Source organism: Gossypium raimondii, chromosome 3 (assembly GCF_025698545.1).
Source record: "Gossypium raimondii isolate GPD5lz chromosome 3, ASM2569854v1, whole genome shotgun sequence".
Taxonomy (NCBI): Eukaryota; Viridiplantae; Streptophyta; class Magnoliopsida; order Malvales; family Malvaceae; genus Gossypium; species Gossypium raimondii.
In genome coordinates, this window is record NC_068567.1 from 2,805,585 (window position 1) to 2,824,865 (window position 19,281).

At 31.1% G+C, this 19,281-nt stretch overlaps 3 protein-coding genes across 17 annotated transcripts in view; all 3 read right to left on the reverse strand.

Annotated features, from left to right (window-relative positions):
- Nucleotides 1–722: 722 nt before the first annotated feature.
- LOC128039826 (receptor like protein 21-like) lies at nucleotides 723–1,868 on the reverse strand. Its single transcript, XM_052628446.1, has one exon. The coding sequence runs from the start codon at nucleotides 1,866–1,868 to the stop codon at nucleotides 723–725; it is 1,146 nt and encodes a 381-aa protein (XP_052484406.1).
- A 1,575-nt stretch (nucleotides 1,869–3,443) lies between these two features.
- LOC105796529 (receptor-like protein 9a) lies at nucleotides 3,444–9,337 on the reverse strand. 2 transcript variants are annotated; one of them, XM_052627952.1, is made up of 9 exons: nucleotides 8,828–9,336; nucleotides 8,526–8,684; nucleotides 8,183–8,341; nucleotides 7,555–7,707; nucleotides 7,262–7,336; nucleotides 7,009–7,164; nucleotides 6,848–6,922; nucleotides 5,786–5,932; nucleotides 3,444–5,663 (listed from the first exon to the last, which is right to left on the reverse strand). In XM_052627952.1, exons 1-9 carry the CDS (start codon nucleotides 9,222–9,224, stop codon nucleotides 3,529–3,531), a joined length of 3,456 nt encoding a protein of 1,151 aa, XP_052483912.1. In that variant the 5' UTR covers nucleotides 9,225–9,336; the 3' UTR covers nucleotides 3,444–3,528. The 2 variants fall into 2 exon arrangements, with proteins under 2 accessions (XP_052483912.1, XP_052483913.1); XM_052627953.1 differs by lacking the exon at nucleotides 8,183–8,341 and having other exon boundaries at nucleotides 8,828–9,337.
- Nucleotides 9,338–16,892: 7,555 nt separating this feature from the next.
- LOC105796523 (receptor like protein 21) overlaps nucleotides 16,893–19,281 on the reverse strand; it is a 74,755-nt gene continuing 72,366 nt past the window's right edge. For all 14 annotated transcript variants that reach the window (XM_052627940.1, XM_052627939.1, XM_052627938.1 and 11 more), the window contains one exon: nucleotides 16,893–19,214. In XM_052627940.1, the coding sequence (XP_052483900.1) occupies nucleotides 17,035–19,214 (2,180 nt within the window). In that variant the 3' untranslated portion in view covers nucleotides 16,893–17,034. The remainder of the gene's footprint in view (nucleotides 19,215–19,281) is intronic.

A 19,281-nucleotide genomic window follows, 5' to 3' on the forward strand; every position in this document is an offset into this window, starting at 1 on the left:
TTAGAGTGTTGGAGGTCTTGTGTTCAAATCTTGGCGTGGACATTATTTTTGCTCGTGCGTCCAGGAGAGTTTGAGATGGACTAAAAATCTGAGTAGTGGATTTAGTGGGGAGTTTGATGGAGAAAAATAAGGGATTGGGGTGGTTATCAAATATTTTGTTCATTTTTTTCTCTCTTTCTTTTTTTTTTACTTTCCCCAAAATCCGTCCACTCTCTTGCCGTTATTCTCTTCATTGCTGCAGAATTTTTGCTTTCTTTCACCCTTTATCTTCTTGATTTTTCTTTTCCCACTCTGCCTCGTGTCACTCCATGTTTATTTGCGATCGTTTTGTAAGTTTTAGATAAGTGATTTGTCTCTGTTTGTTAACTTTCTTCTGAAGTGTTTTGTTTATGCCAAATAAGGAAGGATTCAATGGCTCGTAATCACCAATTGGAGTCTTAGTTTTTGTGGGAATTCTTGTTCATCAGTTGAAGGTAAGATTTAGTCGCTTATGGGTTAAAATCTTGATACGAGTTCGATTTAGGATCACGTTATATGAGATTAAATTGATGTTATTTTTTTAATTATAGGATTTGGAGTGCTCGGGGACTGTTTTAGCATCAAACAAAACTAGGTGTGTACCCGTAATGCAAAAATAAGGGATTCGGTAAAATGCTAAAATTGCCTACTGTTTGGACAAAAGCAGTAGGCTGAATTTAAAAAATCACCATAAATTGTGAAAATCAAATTTTATGCAATATAACTCCACACAGAAATGGATTTCCCTCATAACTATTTTCAATAAAGGTCCCAAATTGAGCTTTTGGTTCGGGAATACTACCTGACAAGTTGTTGTATGCCACGCTGAAAACCTCCAAAGAGTTCAACTCTACCAATTGATTGGGGATTTCACCACTCAAGTTGTTGTAAGAAAGGTCCAAACTCTCAATTTGATGAAGTTTTGAGAATGACGAGGGTATAACTCCGGTCAACTTATTGTGTGAAAGGTTTAAAGAATGGATTTCACTCAAGTTCCCTAATTCTGGTGGGATATGACCAGTTAAGTTGTTGCAAGATAAATCAATCCCAGTCATATATGAAAGGATATCGCCCTTGTACGAATAGAACCCACTCTTTGTTGTGAATTCTATTACTTCTTCTAAGTAGCTTGTAGGATAGTAGGGATTTATATCCCTTACCAATTTTCTCATTGCAATGGATGTTGATTCATCCCTTTCTATAAATGGAAGGTAGAGCTTAGTTGTTAGACTCTCTTTCTCTTTCAATGGAAGAGATAAATTTCCCAAACAAGAAGGTATAGGACCAGAAAACATATTTTGAGAAAGATCTATGATGCTTAAAGAGTGCAACTTGCATAACTGAACTGGAACTTCACCGTGAAAATGATTATCTTTCAGAAGAAGAACACTCAAAGAAGAAAGTGTGTCAATCCATTTTGGAATATTACCTGTCAAATTGTTTCCCCTAAGATCTAAAGTCACTAGAGAAAAGCTATTATAAAAAGCAAGTGATAGTGGACCTCTAAGTCTATTTCCGTGGAGGTGGACATGCTCTATGTTTGGTGGATTAAAACATGACGGTATAGATCCAGATAAATGATTTTGGGAAAGATCCAAAAAGTCCAAGCTATTCAACTTGCAAAATTCCATTGGAATAAAACCCTCGAAACCATTGTTGGACAAAACTAATCTCTCCAAAAACGATGCATTCCCTATCCATCTTGGGAGCTTTCCATGCAACTTGATTAGGTAAGGGACCAATAAGTCCACAATCATATAAAGGCAGGGTTTTAAGAGAACTGAATACTCCAATGCATTGTAAAATGTTGGTGTTGAGAGTAGAATAGTCAAGATATATTTCCTCCACATTGCTTGACACATTTAATTCTAAAGGATGAGAAGAGGTATTAGATGTTAATCGAACGTAATCTGTTTTGGAAAAGAAAATAATGACTTTCACTTACCTTGAGTAGCCAGAGTCATGTTCAGATAACTGCCTTATAGATAAAAGGTTTTAACTGATGAGAAAGCCTCCACTAACTTTTGTAATGGAATGCTTCCATCGGTGAAAACTTGATCAAGATCAACAACTTTCAAATTTCTGTAAGTGGAAGAAATAAATAAATATTTGTTTTCATCAATAAGATAAAAGTTTAATAGAGAATGTACAAATCTTAACATAACTATTCATTCATTTTATTAATTAATAAACTAATCCTTTTTAGCATTCTAAGATAAAATAAAATTTCAAAATAATTTGATCTTGATTCATATCGATTTAAATATATGAGCATATTCTTTTAAAAACTCAAATATGTTTGAAATCAATTTAGCATTTAACCTTAATGTTAGTTTTTGGTACTCGAAATGAAGTTTTTAACTCTACAAGTGAAGTTAAAAATGGCCAAGAACCTATTTATTTTTAATATTTTACTATACCATATAAGATATTTGTTATTATCTCAATCCTACTTATGAAGTTTAGAATTTCATTAGCCCTTAAACTAAATTTACTTTGTACTCAATTACAAATGTTAAGAAATATTTTACAATCTAATAAATAAATTTTTAATTAAATTCACCATATTAAATAAAAATTTTAAAGCACCTAAAATTGTCAAATACATTCTTTTGAATTTTAGAATTTATGAATTCAAACAGACTTTCAAGATCTCAAATTCTCTATTTAAATTTCACCTACATAGTTTTTCTAGAAATTCTTCAAAACTTCATTTATTTAAATCAATGGTTCTATTATAAAATAGAGAATTTAAAACTAAAAAGATATTATTTTATTTAAATCTAATATGCATATTTTCTCTTTACAAAAATAAATTTTCAAAATCCGGTCTACTATTAATACTGTTGAAATTATTTTATTAAATCCATATTCATTTCATCATCTTTTAATTACATTGTTATCAAGTTCTTTTATTTTAAAAAATATCACACTTTTTAGTTGTTTACAGAATCATAATGTTAATTAGAGTGGAATATTTCAGATTTCGATGATGAGCATATTCTTGAGTATTGCAGTAAAAAATGGGTGTGGAACTTATTTGAACTTTGAATATAAACGAACGTGTCAAAATTTAAGTACAACGAATTATTAACATGTAAATGTATAATACGGTATGCAAAAATAAGATAATTGCTTGTTTTTTAATTGAATTGTTATAACACATTATACACAATACATTGTGAATTAAAGCATAACATAAAGAATTGCATTGTTTGTGAGGTTTTAAAATATTCTAGTTTTAGATTCAATTTTCTAGTATGTTTGGTTTAATTTTACATTAGATTTCCTTTTCAGTATGCACTAGTGAATACTTGGCAGTCAATTTAATTTAATTTAAAGAGATATTGCATATACATAGAAGAAAAAAGAAATAGATGGTTGAAAATGATTAAACCATAAGATAAAAGAGCTTTTATTCAAAATGCAAAAATCAACAAAATATTAATTATCGCTCAACTTAGCATAATTAAACATTTAGGTGTGAAAATCAAATCACAATTTGAGTAGCTAAACATATCGCTTGAAAATGTGATAAGTAAGAAACTTGCCCACATTTGAGTAGCGACAGGTGGTGATGCATTTCCCAACGAGAGAAAACCAAGCTCTTTGCCAGTATGGATTTATGTAGAGGACAACAAAAATTGTCAACAACACAACTACATAAGAAACCAAAAAGCTCACACAAAAATCACCTATCAAACCATCTTCTCCTTTATCTTCTGATACAGTTAATATCGTTGATGGCGAATCGATTTTGGAACAACTTTTATGCAATATAGCTCCACAAAGAAAAGGATTTCCCTCATAACTGTTTTCAATAAAGGTCCCAAATTGAGCTTTTTCGGGAATACTACCTGACAAGTTGTTGTATGCCACGCTGAAAACCTCCAAAGAGTTCAACTCTACCAACTGATTGGGGATTTCACCACTCAAATTGTTGTAAGAAAGGTCCAAACTCTCAATTTGATGTAGTTTTGCGAATGACGAGGGTATAACTCCTGTCAACTTATTGTGCGACAAGTTTAAAGAATGGATTTCACTTAAGTTCCCTAATTCTGGTGGGATATGACCAGTTAAGTTGTTGCAAGATAAATCAATCCCGGTCATATATGAAAGGATGTTGCCCTCGTACAAAAAGATCCCACTCTTTGTTGTGAACTCTATTACTTCTTCTAAGTAGCTGTCAGGATAGGAAGAATCTATTCCCAAATTTAGTATCATACTGCGTGTTGTTTCATCCTCTTCTATAGGCCCATAGAACTCAGTGTCTAGAATCTTCTTCGTTTGCATTAGAAGAGATAAATTTCCCAAGCAAGAAGGTATAGGACCAGAAAACATATTTTGAGAAAGATCTATGATGCTTAAAGAATGCAACTTGCATAACTCAACAGGAACTTTACCATGAAAATGATTATCTTTCAAGAGAAGAACACTCAAAGAAGAAAGCGTGTAAATCCATTTTGGAATACTACCTGTCAAATTGTTTCCTCTAAGATCTAAACTCACTATTGAAGAGCTATTATAAAAAGCAAGCGACAGTGGGCCTCTCAGTCTATTCCCGTGGATGTGGACATGCTCTATGTATGGTGGATTAAAACATGACGGTATAGAGCCAGATAAATTATTCTGAGAAAGATCCAAAAATTCCAACCTATTCAACTTGCAAAATTCCATTGGAATAGAACCTTCAAAACCATTATTAGACAAATCTAATCTCCACAAAAATGATGCATTCCCTATCCATCTTGGGAGCTTTCCATGCAACTTGTTGTTACTGAGATCAATTTGGCTTAGTGAATATGGAAACTCAAAAGTAGAGGCATTAACATTTGTCATCTCTCCTGAAAAATTATTTCCATCCAAATATAAATTCTCCACCCCATTCGCGCTGAGAATCACAGGAACTACATTTCCACTGAAGTTGTTATTTGATAGTTTCAAAATGATCAGTGAGCCTTTCGTGATCAACTCTTCTGGTACTTTTCCATACAATTGATTGTTTGATAGATCTAAAAATGATAAGTACTTCATGCCACTTAAACAAAGTGGGATATTACCTTCAAAAGCATTCTTGGATAAGAGTAACCGCCTCAAATGTGGAAAAGTTGAACATATACCAGTCGGAATTTGACCTTGTAATTTGTTTTCAGATATGTCAATTGAAGATACATTAGAAATAAGAGCTGACGAACGTGAGAGAGGACCTGTAAATGAATTACCCTTCAAGATGAGTTCTTCTAACTTTGTGTTGTTTTCTAGCAACCAAGTTGGTAAAGTTCCACTGAGATTGTTATGAGAAAGATCCACATATCTCAAGTCATATTGGTAGTAAAGGAAGGTAGGAACTTTTCGACTGAGTTGTTGAGATGTTATGCACTTTGACAAACTGATGACTTCCAATTGGAACTTTGGGATTGAGGTATAAAAGGAAGGTTCCAATACCATTTTGTTTTCATTACTGGAGAGGGCTTTGAGGTTTGAAAGGTTTGCAAATGGTGCAAATGACAGTGGAATTTGAAAATGGTTTCTTGAAATATCTAACACACGAAGAGATGTCAAGTTACTAAAACAATGAGGAAGCATCCCCTCAAGTGCATTCTCACTCACTTCCAACACTTCAAGGTTCCTTAGATCACACCATCCTGAAAATTTTATAAATTCATGGAAGAAGTTTCAATTAAATCTTGTTTTATAAAACAGAATAGGATATAATATATTACAGAAAGCACATACAGCAATCAATTTGAGCCATAAAATTATTTACCTTGATTAGGTAAGGGACCAATAAGTCCACAATCAGATAAAGACAATGTTTTAAGAGAAGCAAATACTCCAATGCTTTGCAAAATGTTGGTGTTGAGAGTAGAATTGTCAAGATATATTTCCTCCAAATTGCTCAACACATTTGAATCTAAGCAATGTCAAGAGGTATTAGATAACGGTATTATAGAAAGCCTCTACTAAGTGAAATGCTTTATTTTCTGTGAATGAAATGAAATATATAAATTTTTTTTATGAGTGTTAGACTATTCATGATTATCTGAGATAAATTTTGATGGAGAGAAGATGTTGAAACTTTAATATAACTCTTCATCCATTTTATTAATTATACTATTTTTTTCTTTTTAGTATTTTCTTATATTATTTTTAATATAAGTAATTAACTGATATGGCTAATTTGTATAATTTTCAAACTCCAATCAACAACACTATAAATAATATTTATAAAATAAAACATTTCTACACTAAAATTATTATATTACCTTTAAAGTTACCAATACTTTAAAAAAAATAAAAATAGGTATTTTACTCACCAATAAATAAAATTCAAAAATATATTTATATATGAAATTAAAAATTTATATGTATTTTACTTTAAAAAATAAAACAGGTATTTTACCAATACTCTAATATGTATTTTATGTTTTATACTATTAAAATATATGAAATTAAAATATAGTTATATTACATATTTTCTCATAAATATATGTTTTATTTATTTATAATATCATTTTTTATTGTTATAATCATTTTTATCTCATAAAAATTCAATAAATTATTTTAAAAATATATTTATACAAACAAAATAATTATAAACATTAATATTTAAAATTATGAAAAATTTAAAGAATTTTAGTTTCAAACCAAAGTCGAAACACATTATAATGGAGGGTTTAGAAAATGTTTCACCAAACCCATATTTTACTTTCAAGTATGATATGATATAACTTTATTAATATTTATGACAATAATCTGTTATTATAATATCCGAGATCAAAACTAAATTTCTAAATTAAAAAGAAAAGGAAATTTAATTAAATGATACCTTGGTGGATCACAAAATCTCTCAATTCATTATAGCTCATATCTAGTTCCCTTAATTTGATAAATGCTTCCAAATCTAGGAAAACAAAAACAACAAATTAATCAACTCCATTATATTCTCTTAAAACATTATTATATTCTTGTTAAAAACTAATATTTTACCTTTCATATCTATTGATCCTTTCAATTGATTGACCCTTATGCTCAACGATTTCAAATTTGAAAGCTTGTTAAGGGATGCAAATGCACTAGTATTGAAGAGATTTCCATCTAAATTAAGCTCTTCCAAGTGGGTCAACTCCAATTTTCTACCACCATCTACAAAAGATTTATATAATTTCATCACTGAAATGAATTGGCATAAAATTTAATTATATGTAAGAATTTAGGTAATTGGTTAAATATAAATGCATACCTTTAAAGGATTGAAAGCTTTCAATTTGATTCCCACTTAAATCGAGTTTCTTCAAATTTGTTAAATTGCTCAATCCTATACATATCCACGTCCAATTTAAAAATCATTATGTTAATAATTTTAATTTCTACTTAATATTTTAATGAAATAAAAATGAAAAGAAAGTAAATCTAAAACTTGAAGTGAAGATGAAAATCCTCAAACGTGAAATGTGAATGTTCAAAATTAAAACAATTGATTTTAAAAGGTTCTAGAAAGAATTATCAAGAAAAACAAAGTTATAGCTTTAGTACCTTTAGTATCTAATGAGCCTTGCAAACTGTTCGACCTCATATTCAAGGACTTTAGGCTTGAAAGCCCTTGAAGAAAGGAAATTGTGTTGTTCCGAAAGAGATTACCACTCAAATCAAGTTCCTCTAAGTTTGTTAGCCTCAATTGTGTTCCATCTATCATTGGAAGAAAATAATATCATTCAAGATAAAAATAGTTAGGAAAAATGATTGTTTGAGAAGGAAGAGGCAATTTACAAGCTTTCCCATGAATTGATAACTACATTTTACAAGTAAAACTTAATTGATTCAATATATAAATACTTTGTTTGAGATACCTTCCTATTTTGAAATACTGCAACATTAACTGTCCCTTAAACAAAAATTGGTTTTAAAGTGAAAAGAAACATATAAAAGCAGTCCACCTTTAATATGAATTGACATATAAATACTGTACTTATACCTTGGTTTGAGATGCTTTCAAATTTCAATTCTGTTCCAACTTAAATCCAAGTATTTCAAGTTTGTCAAATTATTCAATCATAAAATTCAATCCCAAATATTGATTAGTTATATATTCATCGTATGATGAAATCAAACTTGAATATACATTGATTTTAAAGTTGAAAAGAAACAGGTAAAATCAGTCTACCTTGAATATGATCCATCCTTCCTTTCAACTCATTACCACTCAATCTTAAAGTCTTCAAGGATGAAAGATTTCTCATATGGAACAAAATGCTATTCTTCAAAGAATTCCAACTTAAATCAAGAGTTTCCAAGTTATTGAGTCTTGAAAGCAATTGAAAACCTGATATATATACATAATTACTTGTTAATTGTTTTTTTCTTTCTTTGCTATATGAAAATTTTACTAAAGCAATAGTGGAATTACAACGGATAAAAAGAATGGAAAACTAGGTACCAAACCCAGAAGACCATCCTCAAACTCCACTATACAAATAAAAACTAACACCAGACCAAACTTAATTTACCTCTTAGATGACTTGATCCTTCTAATTTGTTGTGTGATAGATCTAAATACCGGAGAGATGAAAGCTCACTCAAAGATAACAAAATGCTGTCATTCAAGTAGTTTTCACTTAAGTCAAGGATCTCCAAATTACTCAACGTGGATGATAGTTTTCCAAAGCCTATAGAAATATTCTTTTAAATATATACAAGTTAGTGACTTTTCTTCCATAAAATAAAATAAAATATAAGTAATTGCAAATTAACGATGGTGAGAGTAGTGGAATAATAAAAGATGTAATTAAGGAAAAACTAGAGGCACGACCTTCATTTTCAAGATTACCACTTATGGCATTCCCCGACAAATAAAGACTCTTCAATTCCTCAAAGGGAAGAAACATAGAGGCATTGAGATACCAGGCATTGAGATTCCTATTATCCATGTCGTATTCCCATTTTGTAGAATTAAGGGAGAGTTGTATGAGTCTCCTAGTGGTGGTGTTACACTCAACTCTTTCCCATTTACAACAATCTGAACCCTTCACCTCAACCCAACTATTCAATTGATTACCATCATTGAAGAAAGGTTTGAGATGCAAGAGAGCGATTCTCTCATGCTCCAAACAAGCATCAGTAGTACACCATCTGCATCCTTCTAACACCAACAACATTACTGCCATCCTAATAAACCTTAACCATTTCCACTTCATCATCATCATCATCTCTCTGTTTTCACTTCTCTCTCAGCTATATGTTACTTTTTTTTAACTTCTATATGTATATAATCTAAAGAAGCCTAAGCTTCTTATTTATATACAAGCAGATGCATCCCACTAACTCACTATAATGTAAAAATAATATATAATTAATTAATTCCTCAAAAATTGGATCAAAATCTAGGCTTCTTATTTACGTAAATTATTTATTGCAAAAACTCTTAGTGGAAATTCGTTAGGAAGGGATGAAGGGGCCACAAGAATATTGATGTTAATCTTGAAAAACGAATGGCCAAAAAAATATGAAAAGTGAGAGGTGGACATAAAATCGTATAGTTGGGATTGCAAAAGTCTTCATGTGGCTTTCTTGTGAGTTTCATTTATACCCTTCTTACACTTATACAAACTTAGTCTTGACTTGGCTTTATTAATGGAAAATTTAGGTCTTCATTTTTGGTTTTATTCATAGAAATTTTACTTCTTTGATTTTGGTTTTATTAATGGAAATTTTAAGTCTTCAGTTTGCTTTTATTCTTGCACATTTTAGGTTTTGATTTTGAAAATTTAGTTTTTTCATCTCTATTATTATAAAATTTCTTAATTTAATTAATATCATGAGTTAATTTAATACTTTAAAAATAAAATATTACATTCACTATTTTTAAAAAATAAAAGTAACTATAAAATTTTATTATTTATATAATATTTAAAAAAACTATTTATTTCTACTAGACCACTACTTTAAAACTATCCATTATCATATTGTAATAGGCCCAATTTGCCCGGGCCCGGTAAATAAATAAAACCAATAAAATCAAATAAAAAATAGTCCCAAAACAGTCCATTTACAATGACCCAATACCAACCCAATGGCCTAAATCTCTACCCAAGCCCGAATCTAAACCTAAACAGGCCCAAAACCCACTAAACCTAATGGCCCAATACCCAGCTTGGCTGAGACAAACCCTAGCCTTCAGCAGCTTTCTGCTCTTGCGCTGCAGCCAAGCCGCTCCTCACGTACGAGCCTCATTCATGCGCCGCACCGAGCAACGCCATCGCCAGGGACCACGCCTGTACTGTGCCACGCGAGCCTCCGTACATGCGCGCCCGTTCACCTCTGTACCAGTACCTGCAAATACACACAAGAAGCAGCGAAGCAACAAAAAAAAAGAGAAAATAGCAGTAGAAAAATAGGGGATTTTCAGTTTTTATTTGATTTTTCTGGCTATAAAAGCCAAACACGCAGATTGTATCATAGGGGGAACTCACGCATATTGCAAAAAAACAAGGGGCAGAAAATCAATACAAAAAAAAAAAGAAAAGGTTTTCTCTTCCTTCAGGTCTCTTTTCTTCTCCAATTGTTTCTTTTCTTTTTCGATTGTTATTAGCCTCATATAAGTATAGATATATATAGAGTAAATAATAACAAAAAGGGGGGGTTAAAACGTACCTGGTGATGCCTTTGAATCCACGCGAAGAAGCCAAAAAGCCTTGAATGGTGAGGCTCCGACCACCATTCGCAGTGGAATCAAGGCGGAGGGGCGGACTGACGGCACTGAAGACTAGGGTGAAACCCTAGCAGAGGAAACAATAAGCAATTTTTTTTAAAAACGAGTCTGCTAATGTTTTTTTTAGGGTAAATTTTGTTTAAATAATGATACAATACGGAGCCGTTTTGGGCTAGGGTTCCTAGCGTCCAAACGACGTCGTTTAGAGGCCTTACCCAATGACCCGATCCAGATGGCGGCTAGATCCGCGTGTTTGGTAGGGGGAGGGGAAATTTCGCGAAGAGTCCCTCTTGTTTTGTGCCGTTTCGGTTTGATTTTCTTCATTGTTTTTAATTTGAATCGCGTATTTTATTTTGTTTTCAATTTGATCCACAGTTAAACGGCGCCGTTTTCACTAATCGGATTTGAGCATCCGAACATTTGTGTTTATTTTCTGTTTTAGTCCTCTCTGTTATTTTTTATTATGATTTTTACCCTCCTATTTTATTTTCACCCTAATTTAGTCCCGAAACTGTTAGATTTCACTTTATTTATGCAATGTATATATTTATTTATTTTAAACTTTATATTATTTATTTTAAATCGTTCTATTACTATTTATTTTAAGCCTTTTTACATATTATATGTTTTAAATTATGTTAATCAATTATTCATTTTAAATATATATTATTTATGTTAAACTACAAATGTATATTATTTATTTGGAATTGTTCTTATGCACATCATGCATTATCATTTTAAAAAATAATAATAATAGAATTTGTTTGCATATTGTTCATTTAGGATTCCTTCTCACACATTACTTATTTTAAACGTTTTACATATTATTTTAAATTGTTTTATATGTTTTTTTTAAATGCTTTGAAGATTATTCATTTTAACTTGTTTTACACATTATTTTAATATGTATGGAATTGCTTTAATATATATATACGTGAATAAAACGTATTGTAACTGGTAATTTCTAAAATTTTATTCTACGTTTTAAAATTTTTATCATTTCGATTATGTTGATTGGTTTACTTGGGATTAAATTATTATTGCATTGATTATTCTTTTTTTGATTTTTTGTTAGATTGATTATTAGTTTATTTGATTATCAATGTTGATGTATTATATGTTTGGTTGCTCCAAATTGTAAATTTAGCTTGCTATTCACCATTTGATTAGTATATTGATATTTTATTATATTGTTTGTAAAATTGCATTTCATTAAAGCATTACAATTGTTTTATTTCAAAATTCTCAAAAAGCTTGGTATTTAAAAATTCTCGAGAGGATTGTGCCCTAACTTACTGGGCTTACCTTTTTTAATTTGAACATAGAAGTTTCAAAATAAAAGCTCATTCTCGGGAATTTGACACGTTGTGTCCTAACGCATTGAATATGACTATTATTTTCTCGAGATGAGGATTTTAAGGCAATGTTCGATATTTAGGAATTTTGTGAAATCGAACCCTAACTTACTGGGTTTTGATTTTCTCATTTGACCCAGATAATCGGACATCCTCCTCAAAATGCATAGGTTTTAAAAGACGAGAGATAAACTTAACTTGGAGGACTTAAAATGTTGCACTCTAACTTACTAAGGGTGACGATTTATTTCTTTGAAATAAGTGAGTCTCGTCGTCCAATTCATTTTATTCAAAATAAAAGGATCAAATTTTAAAATCTTTTCAAAATTTTGACATTAAGACATTAAACATTCCAATCGGTACCAATTTTGGGCGTCACGAGGGTGCTAACCCTTCCTCGTGCGTAACCAACTCCCGAACCCGTTTTCTCAAAAATTCGCAGACCTAAAATTATTTTCAAGGTGATCCGCACACCACAATAAAAGATCGGTGGCGACTCCATTTCCATTTTCAAAATTGATCCCCATTTTTCAAATTACAAAAAAATGGCTTCGACACATATAACTTCTCTTTAATAATTCACTATTCTTTGAACATTCATTAGTTTTTGAAACATAAAATTTATAAATAATTATTTTTAGAGTAAACTACACCCATGGTCACTTTTGTTTACCTTAGGTTACATTTCAGTCACTTATGTTTGAAATGTTACGTTTTAGTCACTTAAGTTATTGTGTTGTAACATTTTAGTCACTGAGCCGTTAGTTGTCGTTAATGGCTGACGTGGCACGTTAAATTATCATTTCAAACAAAAACTTTAGGTTAAATTATACAATTGGTTTCCATAATTTTTCGTTTTGAGCAATTTAATTCTTTTATGCTCTTTAACTTTCTTTCTTTTTTTTCTTTATTTTCCATTCTCTTCTGCTTCTCCCTGTTTTCCTACATTCTTTATTTCTTTTAACATATCAGGAAGTCGAATTGGTAGTGAAGAAAGAAGCATGGTATGGGTTTATGGGCTTTGGTTATGGGCAAATGATGACAGTCGACTTCCTACTTCTTTTTTCACTGTCAATTCGACTTCCTAATATGTTAAAAGAAATGGGAAAAGTATGAAAACAGAGAGAGAAACAAAAAAGAATGGAAAAAAAGAGGAAAGTTTAAAGAACATAAAAGAAAAAAAATTAAATTACTTAAAACGAAAAAAATATGGGGATCAATTGTATAATTTAACCTAAAATTTTGTTTGAAATGATGATTTAACGTACACGTCACCACTGTTACACCATTAACGACGATTAATCGCTCAATGACTAAAATTTTACAACATGATAACATAAATGACTAAACGTAACATTTTAAACATAAGTGACTAAAACGTAACCTAAGGTAAATAAAAGTGACCATGGGTGTAGTTTACCCTTATTTTAATATGACTTGATTTTTACTTGAATCATTTTTGTAATTAGTTAATTAAATTGGGTTATTTTAAAAAATCCTCTTAACTAATAGCCAAAAAAAAAAGCCATCATGTAGAAAATTCTGGTTTGTTGGAAAAATAAAGACTTGACCTATTACTTTAGATTTTGAAATGTTCAACTTGATATTGACATATGATAATATGTACAAATTTCTCATTCTTTTAAATTTCAGTGATATTACATGTATGATAATATGTTTGCCACACCAAATTTGAAAATAGTAGAACTTAATGAATTTAACAGATATCTAAAATATCAAATTAAAGTCTAGGAATTAAAGCTACAACATCAGTAAAGTACAAGAACTATGGTAGAATTAAACCTTTATATAATAATTTCCTTCTATGAACCACAATTCAAGTGCACCCGACAAGCTAATTAATAAAAATTTAGTGGTAGAATATGTATATTCTTGTGGGTGGAAATTTAGTGGAGATGCCCATCATCTTTCCTAATTAATAAAAATGAAGACTTAGAAAATGTGCAATCATAATCCTAGTTGTCGTTATGGCCCCAAGAATAGGTATATTAATTTGTCTCTCTTCAGGATCAAAGATAAATAATAAATTTTATAAAGTTAAAACCATAATTCTATAATTATATTAATGTATAATTTCATAAAATTTTAAAAAATGTATCTTTCAACTTTTTTAAGTAAATTGATAATTCGTTAACTCATAATATTTTTTTTTTCAAAATATTTATGAGAACGAGTTCGTATTCTATTGTGTGGAAAATTTTAGTACAGATATTGGTGAAGCCAAATCCAACTTGTTTGACCAAGAAAGTCTCTGTCGTGTGGAAAATTTTAGTTTTGTGGAAAATGGACATTACCATTTCCTTGAATGACCATCAATTTCTCCATTGAGATATAGTAAGAGGGAGTGAAATATATATAAGGTAATATTTAATGTATTCACACCAAATTTCATTAATGAGTAAAACAAATAATGAATAATAATGAAAATTGGAGGAAATTGTTAAGAAAATATCATTACATATATCAACACTCACATAATTCATTGTATTAACTTTCAAATGTTGACTATTGACTTCTACATCAACCTTGAGCTTATATAGGCCCCCCTCACGGAAATAATCTCACATTTAATGCCTAGAGGTGCTTATGGGCCGGGCCGGGCCCAGAAAAAATTTTAGCCCGGGCCCGGCTCGGCCCGAAATATGGGCCTGAAATTTTGCCCAAGCCCGGCCCGGTAAAAAATTCATAAGCCCGAGCCCGGCCATTTTTTAAATAAATACCAAAAATTTATTTTAAAATTAAAAAAATTTAAAAAAAGTATTTTAAAAATATTTTAAATAAATACCAAAAATTCACCCTGCATCTAAAAGGAGGTCCAGCACTCGAATCCCATTCCCCATAACTAAAAACCATGTCACTGTGACTTGGTCATATCTCCGTTCAAAGTCGGACATGGGTAGTTAAAGAAAAATGAAGAGTCGATGCATGATAGACTAAGGACTAGCTCAAAAGTGCTTTTAGAAAAAATTGCTCTTGAAAAGAGGTGTGGAAAAGTGTGCTTGTTAGTTTTTAGTGTTGTTCATTGCTGCCAAAAATCGCAATTGAAAGTTAAAATGTTCTTTTTAGACATGATAGTAGAAAGTAAAAAATTAGTCAAGTCATATGATTTTAAATAATTTAATATAATGATACATGAAATATAACTTTTAAATACCTTTTAAGTAATTAATATAAATTAGTTGTAAAATTGATAATATATAAAATATTTTGAAAAAATAAATATAATAATAAATAAGATTTAAACAATTTAATATAATAATATATAAAATATAAATTAATCTAATTTTTATATACCTTTTAAATAGTTAATGAAAATAATAGTATTTTGATAATTTTCCCTTTGAAATGCAAAAGCCAAAAACAGTTTTTGACTACAAAAGCTATGTGTTGTTCATCACTTCTGCAGTGGAAAAACACTTCTCCATGGTGTAAAAACACTTTTACCCAAAAAGGCTTTTTCACCACAGTAGAGAATGCACCCTAAAATTGTAAATAGAAAAAGGAAGAACCAAACATTGTTTCTACCCTGTTTTTGTCTCCTCTTTGAAAATACTTTCCAAAAGTTTTATCATTTTTTTTTCTGTTTACGATGCCTTAAATGCAAATTCCTTATAGAAGTGCTTTCTTTTGATCCACTTGCATCATTGTAATAAGTTTGCATTGCCTTCTTTCTATGTTGATTATCGTTTATTAAGTTTTCTGTTGGATCTTATAGTCAAATTCCTTTACATCATGTATGTTAATTTGCTTAGCCCTGATAAATGTTAGATATAGGGTTATCAGCTAATTAGGAAAGACTGTAATGATAGTCACACCTTACATCCAAATTTTTACATTGAGGTTCCTTATTATTTTTTCTTGTTTCACCAATTGCATCCTATTTACAGTTCCTTAGCGTTATCCACTGTGCTAGGGTGGTTCTTGTTCATATATTAATCACCATGCGCCTTCAGCAAATGCAAAGCCAGCCAGCATCTTCTGATTTGTCATTGGATACTACACTTTCAGCAAATGTAAAGCCGCCAGATTTTCAGCTGTTTTTAGAAGGTCAAGACACAACAAGAGCAACATATGTTGTATTCTTGTCAAACAAGATAAGTTTTCGCATATTAACGATTCTTTTTCCAAGATGAATTATTCTCCTGTTGCATTTTTATTTGGGTTCAAATGTTCTGTGAAGTTAGCTTGCCAGTGCTTGTTTGTTCATCAGCATTTACAGCTCATTTGTCATTGGTCAGCAGAATTTCCGCTGTTTTTAGAAGGTCAAGACACAACAAGATCAGCATATGTTGTATCTAACATTTATATTCAACAACTGGAAACCATGTCATAAATACATATGAAAAATATTTAAAAATCCTTGGTTGAATACTCGTGCACTAACATTTTTTAAAAGTTAATTTTGTGTTACTTTTTTCATCTCTATTATTATAAAATTTCCTGATTTACTTGATATCACGACTTAATTTAGCATTTAAAAATGGAATATTACATTCACTATTTTTTAAAAATAGGAGTAACTATCAAAATTAATTATTTATATAATCTTTTTATAAAAACTATTTATTTCTACTAAACCACTACTTTAAAACTACCCATTATCATACAACTTCTCTTTAATAATTCACTATTCTTTCAAACATTCATTAGTTTTTCAAACATAAAATTTATAAATAATTATTTTTACCTACATTTTGAATGATGCAATTTCTAACTATACACTAAAATACTCCATTTATCAATTTAATTTAATTCAAAGAATTATGATAATAATTGAAATTTCAAAAAAGGAAAAAAACTAGATAATTGAATATTTATATACAAAAATAAAACAAACAAGACAGACTTAAGCTTTCTTACCCCAAAGACAAGATCTTTATTCAAAATGCAAAACTAGCAAAATACTCCCTAAAATTCATCTAAACACATCTTCTAAAGATGTAATACCCAAGAAGATTGCCCACAGTTGGTGATGCACTTCCCAACGAAAGAAAACCAAACTCCTCGCCAATATGGATTTATGTAAAGGATAGCAACAATTGTTAACAACATAACTACATAAGAAGCCAAAAAGCTCACACAAAAAACATATGTGTCTAGAAAACTATCTTCTCTTTCATCATCTGATATTGTTGATATTGAACCGGTTTTGGAGCAACTTATATGAAGTATAGGTCCACAGAGAAAAGGGTTCCCCTCGTAACTGCTTTCAATGAAAGTCCCAAATTGGTTTTGTTCTGGAATACTACCTGACAAGTTGTTGTGTGCAACACTGAAAACCCCCAGAGAGTTCAAATCTACCAGCTGGTTTGGGATTTCACCACTCAAGTTGTTGTAAGAAAGATCCAAACTCTCAATCTGCTTAAGTTTTGAGAATGATGAAGGTATAACTCCGACCAACTTATTGCGTGACAAGTTCAAAGAATGGATTTCACGCAAGTTCCCTAATTCAAGTGGGATTTGACCAGTTAACTCATTGCAAGATAAATCAATCCCAGACATGTATTCAAGGATGTCGCCTCCATATGAGAAAGATCCACTCTTTGTGGTAAACTCTACCGATTCTTTCATGTAGCTATAGGAATGCATCATGTGCTCGAAAAGTATACCCGTCTTTAATAGTTTCAATTCATCCAGTTCTGAAAATGTTGGCGACATTAAATCTGGTGTCATGGTCTTATCCTTATTCATTGGAAGAGTTAAATTTCCCAAACAAGAAGGTATAGGACCGGAAAACCTATTTTGAGAAAGATCTATAATGCTCAAGGAATACAAGGTGCATAACTGGACTGGAATTCTTCCCTGTAAATGATTAGCTTTCAAGAGAAGGACACTCAAAGAAGAAAGTGTGTCGATCCATTTTGGAATACCACCAGTAAAATTGTTTCCTCTAAGATCTAATGTCACTAGTGAAGTGCTTTTATTAAAAGCAAGTGACAATGGACCACCCAGTCTATTATTGTGCAGGTGGACATGCTCTAGGTTTGGAGGATTAAAACAAGATGGTATAGAGCCAGATAAATTATTTTCAGAAAGATCCAAAAATTTGAAGTTATTCAAGTTGCAAAATTCCACTGGAATAGAACCCTCGACACCATTGTTAGACAAGTCTAATCTCTCCAAAAGTGACATATTCCCTATCCATCTTGGAAGCTTTCCATGCAATCTGTTGTTACTGAGATCAATATCTGTTAGTGATGTTGGAAACTGAAAAGTAGAGACATCAAAATTTGTCATCTCTCCAGAAAAATTATTTCCATCCAAATATAATTTTTGTAACCCATTTGCATTGAGAATCACAGGAACTACATTTCCATTGAGGTTGTTGTTTGACAGTCTCAAAAGAAATAGTGAGCTTTTCCTGACCAACTCTTGAGGTACTTTTCCAGCCAATTGATTGTTTGATAGATCTAACATTGACAAATTCTTCATGGCGCTTAAACAAGGAGGGATATTGCCTTGAAAGGCATTCTTGGATAAGAATAACTGCTCCAAATGTGGAAAAGTTGAACATATATTGGTTGGAAGCGGACCTTGTATTTTGTTGTCAGACATGTCGATTGAAGATACATTTGAATTAGGAGTCGACAGTAATGTGAGAGGACCTGTAAAAGAATTACCCTTCAAGATGAGATCTTCTAACTTTGTGTTGTTTTCTAACAACCAAAATGGGACAGTTCCACTGAAATTGTTCTGAGAAAGATCCACAAATCTCAAGTCATTTTGGTAGTAAAGGAAGGTAGGAAGTTCAAGACTGAGTTGTTGAGATGTTCTGCACTTGGACAAACTAATGAATTTCAATTGGAATTTCGGGACTAAGGTGTGGAAGGAAGGTTCCATTTCCAACTTGTTTTCATCAGCCAAGAGGACCTCAAGGTTTGGAAAGTTTGCAAGTGGTACGAATGAAATTGGAATTTGAAAATGATTACTTGAAAGAGAAATGGCTCTGAGTGATGTAAGACTTGCTAAAGGAGTTAGATTTCCGGAAAATCGATTGTTGGAGATATCTAACTCACGAAGAGATGTCAAGTTACTGAAACAATGAGGAAGCATCCCCTCAAGTGCATTCCAACTCACATCCAACACTTCAAGGTTCCTTAGATCACACCATCCTGAAAAATTTATGAAATCATGGAAGAATTTCTAATTAAATTTGGTTTTCTAAAACAGAATAGGAGA

Coding starts and splice junctions, on each gene's coding strand:
- LOC128039826 (XM_052628446.1), bottom strand. CDS start 1,868: ATGTGGAGGAAATATATCTTGACTATTCTACTCTCAACACCAACATTT.
- LOC105796529 (XM_052627952.1), bottom strand. CDS start 9,224: ATGATGATGATGATGAAGTGGAAATGGTTAAGGTTTATTAGGATGGCA. Junction 8,685..8,827: donor TGGTAATCTTGAAAATGAAG/GTCGTGCCTCTA, acceptor ATATTTCTATAG/GCTTTGGAAAACTATCATCC. Junction 7,337..7,554: donor AGGCTCATTAGATACTAAAG/GTACTAAAGCTA, acceptor GGATATGTATAG/GATTGAGCAATTTAACAAAT.